This window comes from Nyctereutes procyonoides, unplaced genomic scaffold, assembly GCF_905146905.1.
Source record: "Nyctereutes procyonoides isolate TBG_1078 unplaced genomic scaffold, NYPRO_anot_genome, whole genome shotgun sequence".
Taxonomy (NCBI): Eukaryota; Metazoa; Chordata; class Mammalia; order Carnivora; family Canidae; genus Nyctereutes; species Nyctereutes procyonoides.
Window position 1 is genome coordinate 25,108,797 of NW_026575040.1, and position 18,328 is coordinate 25,127,124.

The 18,328-nt window shown below is 34.7% G+C and overlaps 1 protein-coding gene across 1 annotated transcript in view; it reads left to right on the plus strand.

Annotated features, from left to right (window-relative positions):
• Nucleotides 1–18,328, plus strand: part of FAM227B (family with sequence similarity 227 member B) — a 185,153-nt gene that overhangs the window by 142,513 nt on the left and 24,312 nt on the right. The window contains exons 12-13 of the mRNA XM_055319907.1: nt 7,403–7,500; nt 11,805–11,967. Of these exons, the coding sequence (XP_055175882.1) occupies nt 7,403–7,500; nt 11,805–11,967 (261 nt within the window). The remainder of the gene's footprint in view (nt 1–7,402; nt 7,501–11,804; nt 11,968–18,328) is intronic.

Below are 18,328 nucleotides of genomic sequence, written 5' to 3' on the forward strand. Positions count from 1 at the left end.
TTCTAGAGTATTCAATTTATTGTCATATAATTCTTCGCTATAGTCTCTTATGATCCTTTGTATTTCTCTGGTTTTAGTTGTAATGTTTCTTTTATTTCTGATTCTATTTGAGTCCTTTTTTTCTTTTTTCTTTTTTTTGATGAGTCTAAAGATTTATCTATTTTTTTATCTTTAAAAAAACAGTTCTTAGTTTTATTGATCTTTTCTACTTTCTTATAATCTCTATTTCATTTATTTCTGCTCTGATGTTTATTATTTGCTTCCTTCTAGTAACTTTGGGCTTAGGTTATTTTTCTTTTTCTAGTTCCTTGAGGTGTAAAGTCAGGTTGTTTATTTGAGATCTTTCTTGTTGCTTAATGTAGGCATTTTTCATTATGAACGTCCCTTTTTCAACTGCTCTTGTTGCAGTCTATACATTTTGGTATGTTGTATTTCCATTTTCTTCATCTCAAGATTTTTTTAATTTCTCTTTTGATTTCTTGTTTGATCCATCAATTATTCAGTAGCATGTTGCTTTCTCCACATATTTGTGAGATTTCTAGTTCTCTTCTTTTAATTGATTTCAGTTTCATACCATTGTGGTCATGTTTCTTGATATGAGTTCAGTCTTCTTAAATTTATTAAGACTTGTTTTCAACCTAACATATGATCTATCCCAGAGACTGGTCCACATGCATTTATGAAGAGTGTGTATTCTGTTGCTTTTGGATGGAATGTTCTGGAGAAGTCTGTTAAATCTGTCTGGTCTAATGTGTCATTTAAAGCCAATGATTTTTATTGATTTTCTGTTTGAGTGGCCTATCCATCAATGAAAGTTGAGTATGAAAATCACCTCTATAATTGTAGCGCTGTCCATTTTTCCCTTTGGATCTATTACTATTTGCTTTATATATTTAGGTGCTCCAATATTGGATGCACAAATATTTATAAATGTCATATCCTCTTGTTGGAATGACCACTTTATCATTACTTAATGACCTTTGTCTCTTTTTCACAGTCTATGTCTTAAAGTCTATGTTGTCTGATATAAGTATAGCTACCCCAGCTTTCTTTTAGTTTTTATTTGCATGGAATATCTTTTTCTATCCCTTAATCTTCTGTCTCTGGGTGTCCTTACATGTGAAGTGAGTCTCTTGTGAGCAACATATAGATGAATCTTATTTGTCTGTTTATCCATTTGCCACTCTGTCTTGTCTTGTGATGAACTCCTTTAGCTTTTGCTTGTCTGGAAAACTATTTATCTCTCCTTCAACTCTAAAGGACAACTTTGCTGGATAGACTGTTGTTTGGCAAGTTTTTTTTCTTTTAGCACTCTGAATATATTGTGCCACTCTTTTCTGGCTTTCAAAGTTTCTGCTGAAAAATCTAATAATCTTGAGAGTTCCCTTGTACATAACAAGTGGCTTTTCCATTGCTCTTTATAAGATTCTTTCTTTGTCTTTAATTCTTGACAATTGAATTATAATGTGTCTTGGTGTTGGTCTCTTTGGGGCTATTTTATTTGGAACTCTCTGGGCTTCCTTGATCTAGATGTCTGTTTCCTTTCACAGGTTAGGGAAGTTTTTAGCCATTATTTCTTTAAATAAGTTTTCTGCTCTTTTCTCTCTCTTTTCTCCTTCTGGGACCCTTATAATGCAAATATTATATGATCTACTTGAGGTTGCCTCATAAGTCCTTGAAGCTATCTTTACTTTATTGCTTCTTCCTCTTTTCTCCTATTTTTTGCTTCTTCCTCTTTTCTCCTCATCCTCCCCCCACCAACCCCCAGCCTTTCTTCTTATTCTTCTTTCTCTTCTTCTTATGTGCTGTTCTTCTTGGATGAATTTCACTCCCTGGATCCTTTCTTCCACATCATCTAGTCTTCTATTGAGCCCCTCTATTGTATTTTTCAGTTCTGGCATTATATTCTGTATGTCTGTGATTTCTGTTTAGTACTTCCTTATATTTTCTATATCTATAAATTGAAATTCTCATTTTGTTCATGCATTTTTCTCCTGACCTCAGTGAGCAATTTATGACTTAATTTTAATTCTTTACCAAGTAAATCACTCACCTCTGTTTTGCTAAAGATTTTTTTCCTTGAGGTTTTAACTTATTCTTTCATTTGGAACATATTCCTCTGTTTCTTCATTTTCCTACATTCTCCGTGTTAGTTTCCATGCATTAGATAAAACAGCCACTTCTCCCAGTCTTTAAGGAGTGGCCTTTAAAAAAATAAAAAGATTTTATTTATTCATTCATGAGAGACCCGGGGGTGGGGGTGCAGAGACACAGGCAGAGGGAGAAGCAGGCACCATGCAGGGAGCCCGACATGGGATTTGATCCCGGGTCTCCAGGATCACGCCCTGGGCTGAAGTTGGCACTAAACCACTGAGCCACCTGGGCTGCCCATGGAGTGGCCTTTTGTAGGAGATGAACCTTAACATTCAATCCTGCCCTACCTCTTGGTTTCTCTCAAACCTTTGTGATTTGTTAAAGCAGCCTACTCTGTTTCTTTTTTTCTTTAAAGATTTTATTTATTTATTCATGAGATACAGAGAGACAGAGGCAGAGACATAGGCAAAGAGAAAAGCAGGCTCCTTGCAGGGATCTCCGATGTGAGACTTGATCCCCGACCCCAGGATCATGCCCTGAGCCAAAGGCAGATAGATGCTCAACCAGTAAGCCAAAGTAGTCACAGCCTACTTTGTTCTTAGTGGCTCCCAGTAGTTGAGGGTGTCAAGAACTGTCAGTATCCCAAAGGGAAGGATCTCCGTCAACACTTAGATTCAGGCTGAGTGGAAGCCAAACCCTTAGGCAGTGGCTTTGAAAATATGCAAATATATGTCTTTTAGGAGAAGATTAAGAGATGGACATTTTTGTCTGTTCGCTCCACACTGAGCCCTGGGGCAATAGCTAATTAAGAGCTGTTTCTTTGTTTGCTACTGTCCTATAGAACCCATGAACACAAAAACCCTACTGGCTACCAGAACCAGGTTATTAAGGGATGAGTCCTCTGAGTAGTAATGCAAAAGTCTGTGCCCTAGCCTTCTCTTTTGTAGAACATTTTAAGATATGGGATGGTGGGAACATGGTTTTATCATACAACCCATAAATGATAAGTTCATATAATCACTAATCTGAATAATGTAAAGAATTTTTATGACACCAGGCAAGACTATCAAGGCTTAGTTATAAAATAAAGGTAATCTCAATTCCCTTTAATTTTATTATTTTCAACAATTATACTTTGTATTACTATGTACACTGAAATTAGTCTTAATTTTTATCTTTTTAAAAGTTCTTATGTGAATCAATTTACATATGATATGGGAAAAAAATAGTTTCCCAGATAATATATTCTAATTTTTGCTTCAGAACCCATTTAGTGGTTAGTTTTTTTTAAATGTTTTTAAAATGGGTCCAGTTTCCTTCCACAATACCATTAATCAAGTCAAGCTTAAAAGCTATTTTGTTTTACATTTGTAATGCTTGGCTTCACAGAAGCCAATGTACTAGTTCCTCATTTCAAATACCTGTCACTTAGTTCTTTATACAAAAACCATAGAAATATTTAAAACCTGATCACTTGTGCTTTGCACCTTTAACTTGTCTAAGCAATGATTTTGTCCTTAAAGACACAGATATAATTCATAGTAAGCAGTAATAGAGGGACACCTGGGTGTCTCAGTCAGTGGAGAGTCCCACTCTTGGTGTTGGCTTAGGTTATGATCTCACAGTTGTGGGATTGGGCCCTGCATTGGGCTTTGTACTCAGGGTGGAGCCTGATTCAGATTCTCTCTCTCTCTCCATTCCATTCTCTCTCTTTCTCTCTCTCTCAAATTAATAAATAAAATCTTTAAAAAAAAAGAATAGAAAAAAGTAAACTCCCAAGCCAAAATAAAGTAATAATATTGTATTTTCCTTGGGAAACAAACATAATGTGGATCACTATCTTATTACACATAAAATCTTCATGTTCTTGAATGTATTAAATTTAGCTTAAAGTTCATGAAAATAAAGGATGCTAGTGATACCTCACATACATAGCACTTCATAATTAATGAAGTACATTTGTAGGCACTTAAACTTTCTACACTCTCTGTGAGATTATTCACAATTTTATGTTAACATTACTAGAAGAAGAAATTTAATTGTACTTTAGAGCATTGTGAAGAAAGCCTTAATGCTTTATTTTGCCAGTTTAAAACAAATTTCATATAGAGAGGTGGGAGGATGATTCAATATACAGCTAGTAGACAGATGTAACCAGTTTGAGGTCTAATATGTAAACAAACCAATGACTGGGTCTGCAGATACTAAGATTGAAGGGACTTGGGAAAGTATGTATATAGAGATCTTAAAAAAATCTGGAAAGCATAAGAAAATATATGCAATAAGACAGTAAGTATTGCAGTAAGGCAGTAAGAAAATATATGCAATAAGACAGTAAGTATTGCGCCCATGGGTATGCAATACTTTCTTTGAAATAATTGTATCATGTTCCTATATTATTGAAACTAAATTGTGGTTATTTTATTTCTTATTTGCTCAGTTCATATATATTTTGCATAATGACTACTTGTGTTTTCTCTTTCTTTTGTTTCCTCTTATACTTTAGTACTAGATAAAAGTCTCTTTCTAAAAGTAATACTAATTTAGTTAGATGTATTGAAAATGGATCTCTGAGTAACACTTTTTTTGTTTCTATATTTTATTAAATAACTGTATTAGTATATATGGCCTATATGAAGTTTAACTTTGCCAAGATATATTAATTATTTGCATCTCAGAAAGACTATTAGTGAAAACTACAAAAGTGGATAGAGATAACCATACTTACTTACATAAGTGTCTCCCTTTTAAACATCCTTAAAATAGGGACACCTGGGTGGTTCAGCCAGTTAACTGTCCAACTCTTGGTTCCTGCTCAGGTCATGATTTCATGGTTGTGAGATCAAGGCCTGTATCAAGCTTTGTTCTCATCAGGGAGTCTGCTTGGAGAGTCTCTCCCCCGCCCCTCCCCCAACTCATGTGTGCTCACCCTCACTCTCCTTCTTTCAAATAAATAAGTAAATCTTTTTTTTAAATCCCTAAAATTAAAAAATAAAATAAATAAAATCCCTAAAATAAATAGGGGATAATTATGGAAATGAATTTTTTCCAATGTAGGCAGAGTAAGAGTAGAATATTTTGTCATTAGTGAAATTTCTGAAGCCTAATAAGAACAGTTGAGACTTTTTAAGAGAAAGAACGACAGTGGGGGTGGGGGGTGCAGAGGGAGAGGGAGAGAGAGAATCTTAAGTAGGCTACATACCTAGCATGGAGTCCAACATGGGGCTCAATCTCAGAACCCTGAGATCATGACCCGAGCTGAAATGAAGAGTTAGACACTTAACCAACTGACCACCCAGGTGCCCTGAGACATATTTTCTTATAGTTTTATCAAATAGAATCATTTGGTTTTTCAGATGATCTTCTCAAGCCTTTAGAGATATGAGAACAGAGGATTTATGAAAACTGTAATCAGGGGAAAGTTAATATTCTCACCTAAAATAAATTATGGATTAGGAGGCTATAGGGGAAAAAAGCTAATAAATATAGTCATTTTAAGATTACTTATTACTTTTATCATATCTGGATGGGTTTTTCTTTTTTGTAGGATTTTTCTTCAAATTTTTTCTTTGACACTTTTACTCCTAAAATGTCCTCACTTTGTGCTTTTTATATATCTCTTACTTTTTTGCTTTTTGCCATTATTTTCAGCTTGGGATTTTTAACTGATATTAATGTATATGACCTTCTAATTGTCTACTTTTGCAACCAGGGTTAAGTATTCTGAAAAGTAAGGTTTTTATTATAGGTACAATGGACATGACATAGAGGTCCTTATATTTATTAATATTATGTCTGTTCACAAAGACCAGAAATTAAGTGATATTGCCTAAATATGTATTTAAGAATGATTCAAAATTGAGCAAGTTTTATTTTTTTAAATAGTCCTCCCAGTGAATATTTTTGTTGTTTTTTTATTTATCTTGACAATGTTTCCTTATACAAATGAAGGCAAATTCAATATACTCTTAAACTAAAGGTAGCATACTGTGTATATTCAATCAAATGACATACACTGTTCTGCACCTTTCTTTCATCACTTAATGATATGATCTGTACTGTAGATATCTTGAAATCATTATGAGGATCTTCCTCATTTCTTCTACATTGAATAGTATTCCATCACATGGGGTTGCCTTAGTTTATTTAACTGATACTTGACTACTATTAAATAGAGTTGTTTATAATTTTATAAATTATGCCATGATCAATAAACCTGTATTTGTGTTCTTTCATACTTATATAGGAGATTGTGTAGGATATAGTCTCAGAAGAGGGATTGCTTGGTCTAAGAGAAAATAGGTCTGTATTTTTATAGATATTGCCAGATGCCACTCCATAAGAGGTTGTTTGCTTTAGAGCACATCTTAAAGGAAATAAATCATATGGTTTATTACCTTTCATGCCCATTCTAACTCCAACTTAATCTAATATTGGTTCTACTCAAAATTTTAAAATCTAGGTTCCTTCCTAACCAATTCTTTACTCTATTAGAGATAAATGCCTACTTGCCTCTAGCAATTCAGGCTGGTATCTAATATCTCTTAATGTCCAGAGTCAAAAATGAATCTGAGTGATTTTCCTCAACATTACAACCTGTAGATTGAATTAGTCTACCTGATACCTGATAATAATAATAAGTGCCACAATGTAGTACAAACCTCAGATTACCTGTTTGCTCTGCTCTGTGTTAAGATATCCTTAATAACTAGCTTGTTCTTTTAGGCTGATTGATACTCTGCTTAAGCTGTACAAGTCTCCTTTTCTTTAAGACATGGTTAAGAGTCCCTTGTTACTTTTCTATATATTCATGCTGGTTGCAGGGAAAATTTACGAAGTCTTTCCTTATTTTGGTTTGTTGTCAGCATATGGAAAAGGTGAATCCTAACGTGCAGAAGCCCAAGCTTCCTATTGCATTAAACTAGAGGATCATGAATGGAGCTCTAGCCTCTGAAGCAAAAGACCTAGGCCTGTGTCTTAAATGATAGCTTAGAGTCCTACAATTTCCTGCAGTTAATTATGTCATCTGTAAATTATGGAAAATCTAGCTCACAGAATGGTTTGTGATGGTAATATGAGATAATATAAGTAAATGAATTATATGAATTCTAAAGCCCTCTTAAGTAAAAATGAGATGGTATATTTATTTCCTCTAACAGAAGGAAGCTATCACAATAACCTAACCATCTCTCTCTCATCCATTTTTGGTTCTTTACGTGTTTAGTATACACTGCTAGAAGAAAAAAGTTATGCTTTTTTGTAAAGAAAAAAAATAGAATTTAAGAAAATGTTTTATTTTCTCTTTTAGCGATAGACTTCAATATGACAAAAATTTTAAAGAACCCAAGAGCATATGCAATGTCCACATTCAAGGAAGAATCCAGTATATCAAGACTAACAACAAAGGTTTGGAGTATAGTAGTTATAAAAAATATTCTTACTTCTTTAATTTGCTATATAATTAATTGAATAACTTCATATAGGTAATTTTAATTATTATATAACTGATATATATTTTAGAAAAATTTAACAATCAAAGGTGATTTATTGGAGAGGCTAATCTTAATGTTAAAAAGTCTTACTGTTTTTTGAAAATATCCTTTATCTCTAAAGAAAAAAAAAATCCTATAGCATTCATCTCTTCTTACACTTCTGGCACTGCTTGTCCTTGGGTTGATATACAAACATGGCTCTGATCTCAATAAGTTCTAGTCAAAGTTGCAGGGAAAATTTCACAAGAGTTTTCACAATGGCTCACCTGTCTCTATCTTAAGCCATGATCCTGGGATAACTGGCCATATGTAGATACTATTACTGATAAGTCTGGGTTGCTTAGTTTTTCCATATTTCTGATGGTGCCCACCTAATATAAATCCTTATGGACTTTTCCACCTTATATTGCTTTAGCCAAGATTTGATGAAGTTGCTGGCTTGAAATTCTGAATTTGATCTCTTGTTAGACAAATAGGTTAAATCTGTTGCAGTCTTTATTGCTAAAATTTTGTCTGAATTATCTAGTCAAGTCTGACCATAAATTTTATATTATGCCAATAGAAAAGCTGCTTTCTGAAGTCAATACTCATATATTTCCTGTTCTTTAATAAACCAGATATTTAACATATTTTCCAACATTTACAATGCTGCCAAGGATGGTTTTGTAAGTACTTATAATAGAAATTGGTGACTTCTAGGAGTCAATTTGGGATCAATGATGAGGTCACACCATTGGGTATGTGGGGCACATACAATATTTCTGGATTTAGAAATCAGGAAATGTAATAGAAATTATATGTCTGATCTTCAGCAATCACTAAGAATGGCCCTTTGTACCCTGTTTACAAATTGAAGAAATAAGGGACTCCTGGGTGGTTCAGTGGTCAATTGTTTGCCTTCAGCTCAGGGCGTGATCCTGGGAGCCTGGGATCAAGTCACACATCAGGTTCCCAGCATGGAGCCTGCTTCTCCCTCTGCCTCTCTCTCTCTGCCCCTCTCTCTGTGTCTCTCATGAATAAATAAATAAAATATTTTTTAAAAATTCAAGAAATATGGGTGGGTGGATTTATAACAGACTGAACAACCTTTCTCAGATGACACTGTTAAAAGATGGAAAGCAAATTGCAGATACGTCTTTGGTAATGTACCACATCACTGCATCATTGGCCCTGTCTTACGTAGATTATTTTATCAACAACTTGAATAAAAATATGGTTGCCATTTTTATTAGATATGTAGATGCAGGATGCCTGGGTGGCTCAGCGGTTGAGCATCTGCGTTCAACTCAGGGTGTGATCCCAGGATCCAGAATCGAGTCCCATGTCAGGCTCCCTGTGAGGAGCCTGCTTCTCTCTCTGCCTATGTCTCTGCCTCTCACTTTCTGTGTCTCTCATGAACAAATAAATAAATCTTAAAAAAAAAAAGATGGGGGATCCCTGGGTGGCTTAGTGGTTTAGCCCCTGCCTTTGGCCCAGGGCCTGATCCTGAAGTCCCGGGATCGAGTCCCACATCGGCCTCCCTGCATGGAGCCTGCTTCTCCCTCTGCCTGTGTCTCTGCCTTTCTGTCTCTGTGTCTTTCATGAATAAATAAATAAAATATTTTAAAAAAAAGATGTAGATGCCATAAACCTTGGAAAAACTACAAATACCAAAATATTTAAAGGCACTTCCGCTAGAAAAGATAAGACTCTGGTGACCATAATAACTGTTTTCAAATATGTTGAACGCTAATGTAGGAAAGCTTTTTCTGTGTGGCTTAAAAAATGTTTTTACGAATACAAACTGAAAAGATTTTACATTTACCCATACATTAAAGCTATTGGGAGACAGTTTTTAGTTCAACATAAGGAATTTTCTAAGCATCAGGGTTGTCTAGATGCTGAATTGGGAGCCTGTTCCACATGAGCATTGGCAGGATGCATATTCAAACCTCAAAAATCAAAGTTTAGCTTTCTAGTCATTGTCAGCAATTATCCTTTAATAAATTAACAAAAAAAAACCCTAAACACCAAAATCATCCCTTGGATTTTTTAGCTCATCTCTGTGACTTTTTCAAAGTTTATAGGATTACTTTGTTCTCAAATTTAGTACTAAGTTGACTCTTAACTATGAAAGTCATGTTTGATGGAATCTTAGTTTTCTGATAATTTTCTGCCATTGTCTTTTGTAGGGTAGATGGAAGCAATGGAGCATCTGCTAATTGTTCTGGGTATTTGGAATATTTCTAGCAAGATTTCTTTGGGCAATTTCAAACCTTCTGCTTTAAAGTATCTAAGAAAATAGCTAAGGTTCCACAAAACACTTATAAGCATTTAATACCTAGCTCTGCTCTTGCACGTTGAACAACCCTTTAAAAATTAGGGGCCCTTATAGAGAAAGAAGCAGGTATTAACTGTGATTTTCCTAATTTAAAAATGGATAGCTGCAGCAAAATAATAGAAATGTCTATGTTTAGAATTTCAGTAAGATCAAGGTTCTTTCTTGCAGTATCTAAAGTAGAAACCAGGGGAAAAAAAACATCTTTCAAGATAGGCAATATTTCCTTTTAATCTAGACAATGCTTGGTCTGGTTTTGCATGGAATTTAAAGATTACTCAGCCATCAGAAAGAATGAAATCTTACCATTTGCAACGATGTAGATGGAACTAGAGAGTAATTTGCTAAGTGAAACGTCAGAGAAAGACAAATACCATATGATTTCACTCATGTGGAATTTAAGAAACAAAACAGATGAACACAGGGGAAGGGAAGGAAAAATAAAATAGGAAAACAGAGAGAGGCAAATCATAAGAGACTCTTAACTATAGGAAACAAACTGAGGGTTGCTGGAGGAGAGATGGGTGGATAGATGGGGTAAGTGGGTGATGAGCATTAAGGAGGGCACTTACTTGAAGTAATGAGCACTGGGTGTTATATGCAACTGATGAATAACTAAATTCTACCTCTGAAACTAATAATACAGTATATATTAATTAAAGTTACTTTAAACAAAAATTTTTTTAAAAAAGATCAGGCTTTTCATGTGAATTTTCATGGGAGATTCAGATGATTTTCTATGATTTACATCATAGAAAATATATCTGATTTTGACATTGAGTTTTCACCATCAAAGAATTGCTTTTGATTATGATAGTCCCACTGTTCAAAATAATTATGGAGCATCTCTGAAGGAAAGCAATGAAAAAGTGACCATAAGCAAAATAAACACAAGTAAACATTTATGTATCAGTAAAAGCAAATGAGAATAAAATTGTGTTTCCTCACAGGAAGTGGAAATAATAACTCTCTTATCTAGGCATTACGAAAATGGAGGAAAGACTTAATATATGAGTAATTGTTATACTGATCCTGTATCCCACAAGACGTCATTAATAAAATCTTGGAGCAATTATACTTATGATCACTTTCCTTGACAGAGAATTCATCTGTCGGCACTTTGATTACATTATCCACCTGCCTTCTGGCTTTCTTTGTTCTGATAAAAATTCAGCTTTTAATCTTATTGGGGTTCCCTTGTATGTTGTTTTTCTCTTGCTGCTTTTGAGATTTTTCTTTTTATTTTGGTCTATCAGCACTTTGAGTATGGCAGATCTAGGTGAGTATTTTTCCTACTTGGAGTTAAGCTTCTGGTATATGTTTTCCACAAAACTTTGGAGGTTTTGGTTATGTTTTTCTTCACATTTTTTCCTGTCACTTTTTCTGGAACTATGTTCATTTTATTTCTTTTTTCTTTCTGCTCTTCAGACAGAATAATCTCTATTGACCTATCAAACTGATAAATAAAAAGGCTAGAAGGGTCTTACTGGACAAACACATAGATTCATACTGTAGTAAATTTCTTTAATTAAGAAGATGCTTGGGGCATCTGGGTGGCCTAGTCAGTTAAGTGTCTAACTCTTGATTCCAGCTCAGCTTGTGATCTCAGGATCCAGAGATGGAGCCCCACTCAGCAGGCTTCCCACTCAGCAGGGAGCCTGATGGGATTCTCTCTCCCTTTCTCTCTGCCTTTCCCACTTGTGCGCGCGCGCGCTCTCTCTCTCTCTCAAATAAATAGCAATGTTTTATTAAAAAGGTATTTTTCAGAGTTTCTTTTTATTCTTTTTAATATACCAGATAGTAACTTTATTTATAGTTGCAATTCAGTTATATTTATTTACAGTTCTTTAAAAACTTGTAAAAGTAATAATTGACTTGATTTTTTTTTCTTCCCTTTACAGTCCCATTATATTAGCACTGGTCCAGAGTTTAACCGTGTACTCTTCAATTTTGGAGGTCAGAGTCCACTGATTTTATATTATCTTAAGATGCATGAGTTAGCTGGTATTTCCAAAGCCCCTAGACAAACCAAGATTAAACTTACTGAAATATTGCAAGAACCATATCCTTTTTTAAGCTTTGCTTTAATGTGATCTGTTTCTAAAACGTGCAAAACTTTTTACTAAATGTCACAATCAAGAAAAAAGTTTAATGCATTTTTTAACCAATGTTTTTTACTTAGCATTTAATTATATTCAAGACTTTCATAGCATGTTTGGCTAAAGTATTTTCTCTTTTAGGTCTAAGGCTGTGATGTAAGAAAAAATTTTAAAAACATAAAACTCAGAACCTGGTATATGTAGCTCTTTAGTAAAAGACTGTCTTTGCAACTTTACTGTTCAGGGTTGAGTTTTAAGCATTTGTCAGACTGTGTATCATGGACTCCTAGACTTCTCTAGAGGAATGTTTCAAAAATGTTTTAGAGTGTAATTTTGTTCCAATGAAAATTTGTCAGAAAGGTTAATATGTAAAATATAATATAAATGAACTTGGAGCTCTTTCATTGTAGCAGGGGTGAAGGACCCAAAGTTCTTACACTTATACTCCTCTACCCCTTTGGCATAACTCATGCTTGCCCAAGCCTCACCAGGGACTCAGATGAACCCCAAAGGGATCTAGTAGAGTAGTCTCCAAACTGAAGTGTATTCAGCTCTGGTTAGAAAAAATATATATTATATTTGTATATATTTATATATATATAAATTCTTATTTAATCTTTAAAAATTAAAAAACTTAAGTTTTACTAATATTTAGTAAATTGATACCTTCAGTCAGCTAATATTTCAGTCTACACTCTACTTTTTTAATTTAAATTCAGTTAATTAACATAAAATGTATTATTAGTTTCAGAGGTACAGTTCAGTGATTCATCAGTCTTATAACGCCCAGTGCTCATTACATCACCTGCTCTCCTTAATACTCATCACCCAGTTACCCCATCCCCACCACTTCCCCTCCAGTAACCCTCAGTTTCTTTTCTATGATTAAGAGTCTCTTAAGGTATGTCTTCTGAGAACACTTCCTCTCTTATATTACTGTCATAACCTCCAGAGCCTCACTGACCATGTGTATGTGGAATTATCTCAGATAGCTCTGGAACAAAAGGAGAAAGGCACCACAGGGCTAAATCAGTCTGTTCAGGGACTTGTAAATTAAGTTATGATCCAAAGATTATCATCAACTTTGGATAAGTCCAAAACAAAATTTTTAAATGTTTAGAAGTGAAATTTGAAAGGTGTATAAAACTATTCAGAATAAAATGCTTTTATCTTAAATAATTTTAATTGTAATTATAAAAATGTTAGTCTTTGTATTTACATTTCTGGTAGGCATGGATTTGTCCAATGGCTATGTAAGGATTTGTACCACTAATTTACTGAGAATGTAGGGAGAGGGTGAGTATGTGTAGGGGTGGGAAGAGAAGGAAATGTATATCTAAAGTGTGAAACTTGTTAGGAGAGCATCTCATTTCATAAAAATGTAAAATAAATGGGGCTTTCCCTTTGGAAAGTAAATGGAGCTTTCTGAGCTTATAAAATGTAATAACTCCAACAAGAAAAAAATATCCTTATACCTAATAATAAGCAAAATGATGATGATGCTTCATATTCATCAGCACGTGGCAATTTTTCAAAGTATTTGTTAAATCCCCCTATGTATTATCACAGAAATGACAGGAGTCCTGCAACAATGGGCATATCACACCCACTTTACGTATAACGAAACCAAAGCACAAAGAGAGTAAATGATTTGCACAGGTGATTCATGCAACAGAGCCAGCACCATAATCTTCTACCATTTCCTGAGTCATGCCTGCTCTCCTGACATGGTGATCTAGGCTAGAATTCTGAGTGATTCTAATGGTTGGTGGCTGAGCCCAGTAATGTTTTCTCCAAAATAATGGTAGCTGCTAATGAAATTTCTATTCAGACTTCCCATAATTATATCTGATGACTATATGATCATTGAATTTATCTCTCTCACACTCAAATTTTATTTTTAAGCTATTCAGAAGAGACAACATTTTAAATAATTTTCTCTGTGCTTATTGGAGGCCTGTGGTTTTCCTGAAGTGTTAGAGTGGATAGATCTATGCAGAGTGAGGGAGTAGGAGGAAGTCGAGAAAGCAGGGAAGATAAATATAATTCATTATATTTGAGGTAGGCAGATTCTAGGATGGGCCCCAATGATCTCCTCCTTCTGGTTTCATAACTCAATTCCTTTCCATTGAGTGTAGGCTGAACCTATGACTTGCTCCTAACAAATAGAATGTGGCTAACATAATGCTATAATTACTTCTGAGATTCAGCTGCAAAAAGACTGACATCAATCCTGCCTGAAATTTCTTGCTCACTCTCTCAGAGCCCTCAGGGGTGGGGAATCAGCTATCATGTATAGAGAAGCCCACATGGTGAGGAAGTGAGGAAAACCTCCAGCCAACAGCCATAAGAAATTGAGTCTAACACTCCATGAGAAAATAAATCTTGGTAATCAATAGCTAACTCAACAACATTTGAGCAAAAATCTGATGTAGATTAATCTCTTCAATAAATGTAAATATTTATCACATTGTAGTGTAAACTTCACTTGTTTTTCTCACCCAGTAGAGAACAAAAGAATCGTTTGCCTCTATATTCCTGACATGGGAAAAATTATCTAGCATATGATACATGTTCAATAAATGTCTGATGGGTGAAATTAGTATGATTTCATATAAAGATAAGGACAAATTTCATTTTATTTTTCAAAAAACTGGACATCATTAATATTTAATATTAAGAAAACTGGAGGACAGGGATAGGGATAGAACTTTGGGAGTTTTTGGTCAAAGTTCATCTTTGTAAGTCAACACTATCAAAATTATTTTTTAAAAAATGTATTGAACAGTTACTGTGTACCAAGTGGTCTTTTACGTACTTTAAAGTACTTAATTCATTTCATTCTCATGTCAACTTCTGAGACAGTTACTATTATTGTATCTATTTTAAGATTAAGTAAACTGAGGCACAAGAAAAGTAAGTTGCTAAGTGATGGCATTTGGAGTCTATCCTTGGTAGTCTGGTTTCACAGCCAATACACTCCAACACTCTGGTACTTAACTGTTTACCCAGGAGAACTGTGTAGCTCCAGAAGAAGATAAAAGTATATTCTAGTCTTCTAAGGATAATCACACCTATGTTTTGGGGCAAGGGTGGTAAAAAGGCAGAGAAGTCAACAGAGGATAAAAAAGAAAGGATGCCATGAAATGTCCCTCATATTTGAGAATAGTTATTTGAAATTTCTACAATTGGTTCTGCATTAAATTACTTTAGAAGTTTTTCTCCAGACATGTAAGATTACATGACCATGCACATTCTATTTCAAAACCCTTTATTTAATGAGATATTTTTGATACACTTTCTTAAGCTCAAATACAGAGTAATATCATATTTGATCATTATGTAATTTTTAAATCAAAGTCTTTTAGAACAGATACACTTAAAAATAAGTTTAACATTATAAGTAATATTTCTTCTGATGTGGAGTGACTTGCCAAAGTCATAAGAGGGAAAATTGCTTTATTGTCCAATGTTTTAGAATTTAGATATAAATAATGAGAAGGCTAGAGATGTTTGTGGAAAGGAAGAGGAAGGGTACAAATGTGATTGTGCTTCACAGGGGTGCTCATGATTCTGACAGGATTTTTCAATGTACGTCCATAAAGAAAATAATAAACTTTCTTAGAACTTTTAAATCTGGGATCCCTGGGTGGCACAGCGGTTTGGCGCCTGCCTTTGGCCCAGGGCGCGATCCTGGAGACCCGGGATCGAGTCCCACGTCGGGCTCCCGGTGCATGGAGCCTGCTTCTCCCTCTGCCTAAGTCTCTGCCTAAGTCTCTCGTGACTATCATAAATAAATAAAAATTAAAAAAAAAAAAAGAACTTTTAAATCTTCTTTACGGGCAGCCCCGGTGGCTCAGCGATTTAGCGCCGCCTTCAGTCGGGGTTGTGATCCTGGAGATCTGGGATCAAGTACCCTGTCGGGCTCCCTGCTTGGAGCCTGCTTCTCCCTCTGCCTGTGTCTCTGCCTCTCTCTCTCTCTCTCTCTGTCTCTAATAAATAAATAAGATCTTTTTTAAAAATCTTTTTTATGAATGATCTTTGAATATTTCTTAAACTTGATCACTTAGTATTACAGTTATGAGTAAAATGGAAAAATTTTTACTTCGAGGACTCAGAGCTGAATATGCAATGTCTTTAAACTGTGTGGAATCATGAGAGTAGACCAACAAAAAAAATACCTGAAAGCCTGATATTTTTTCCATGTGAAACACAAATTATTTTTTTAAAAGATAAAGAAACCTCAGGAACACAATATTGGTGTAGTCTGTAGTTTGTGTGATGTAGTTTGTGTCTCATTCTATTAAAAAGGAATGTCTATAGGCTCTACTTATGTGTGGGTCCTGTTAAAAAGAAAGGTCTATAGACTGAATCCGTATTTCTAACATGAATTTAGAAGGTTCACATTTTGTTGTAGTTTAGAAAAAAAATCTGAACTCTGCAATATCATAAAGAGTGCATTGTGTTACTACAAAGTGGTCATGCTCTGACCACCACATATGCATATGTGTATACAGACTTATTAACATGTAAAAACTGTCCAGGGGTTGATTGTTAAAACTGTACAATTGAAAATAATGTGGGATACAGCAAGACTTAAACCAACATAAAAATAAAAGCTATACAAAGAAATCATCTGTTGTGAATTATCTGATGTGGGAGAAGCAAGTAGTCAACAGTGAAAAAAAAAAAAAAAGAAAAGGAAGAAATCCTGAGACTCATGAAAGGTCACCAGCTCTGCATAACATTCGATTTTCACACAGTAAGAGTTCAGTGGGAAACTCTTTAGAGCCATGTGCAACTTCTTTTCACTTTTATTTATAAAAATATTTCTAATAACCTTTGTCATATGTGCATACATAGATTTTTTCCCTCACTAATATGTGAATAACAACTTGTCGGTTGTTACTAAAATTACTATAAAATATATTTTTCATTTCAAGTCACTGACATTTCAAGTAATTAGCATATACTAAGGGTCTGTTAGTCACATTTTTAAAAGGATAAATTAGCTGAAAGACAAATGTTCAAAAAATCCAGAACCCTCCCACCTGATTATTTTTCTAATAAGGATACATAAAATATTTTTTTCCCTCAGTCCTTACAGAATTATCAGGGTGAAATGGTTAGGAAGGCCTACATGTCTAGAAAGTTTGTTCCATTATTTATGAGATTACACCCCCAAATTTTAACCCTCACTTTCCTTCAGCTTCAAAACTAGGGGTGCGGGTATGACAATATTATCTTTTAATGAGACCTTTCAGATAATAGAAACCATATGTTAGCTTCCTGGAATGGGAAGTTTTTTAAAAATACATTTTTGTTGAGAACACCCAGCCCGGAAGCCCTGTGGCAACACAGACGGCCTCCACCAAAATGTGATGGAAGACTAATATTTCCTCTAGTTGTTTGCAAAGAGGAAATATGGGGAAAAGTTATAGTAGGGCTGGGGAAAGAAAGAGAACAAAGGTAGGAGATAAAGGAGTAGAGAGGAATCTAAAAACTCTTGGTTGCATTGAAGGAGTGTCTAAAATTTCATTTGAGCCCACATTTTAGCTTCTTCTCCATCTGTATCAAGCAGATGGATTGGAATAGGTAAATTTCAAGTCTTTTTGAATCTTGAAATTTATGATTTTGTTGGAGAAATTTGACTTTCCGTGCTGTCAGTGCCTAACTAGTAAATAACTCAGTTTTTTCCTGAAATGGCAATATTCTCATTTTGTCAACTCATTGTAAAACCAAGTTCTTCAGAGTGTATACTTTCTCATTCTCAGGGTCAGCTTCCCTAAAAGGCCACCAGAATAACCAGTTGACCAAGTAAAGCTAAGAAAGTATGTCAATTTAAAAGAACTTCAGTAATGTCTCATAATGGGCAAATTCAGGGATGATATTTACAAGGTTTTAGGGCCTAAGTTGGATGATTTTCAGTTGGGCTATGCAAGGCAGAGAATGACCTGGGATTGGGCAGTGTTAATTGGATTGGTGGACCCAGTGAAGTGAGTTTTCATAAGCAAGCTACAATAACAGGGTCAAGGCTTTTCTTTCAGAAGAAAGCATTTACTGGAGCAAGTAGCTAAGGTATTTTTATTCTTATTCTCAGCATTATTAAATACAGAGATTACAAAAACATATGCGCGTTCCCGAACTTTTTAACACAGGGACAGCTAAATAAGACATTCCTCAGTCATATTTCTACCTCCTCTTAACAATAACGATTAGACTTCCAACTGCAGACAAGAGTGCCTTTGTGGGGAACTGTGGGAGCAGCACCATTCACAAGAGAACTGAGGGATCTGAGTGTATCAGATAATAGGTATACAGACCTC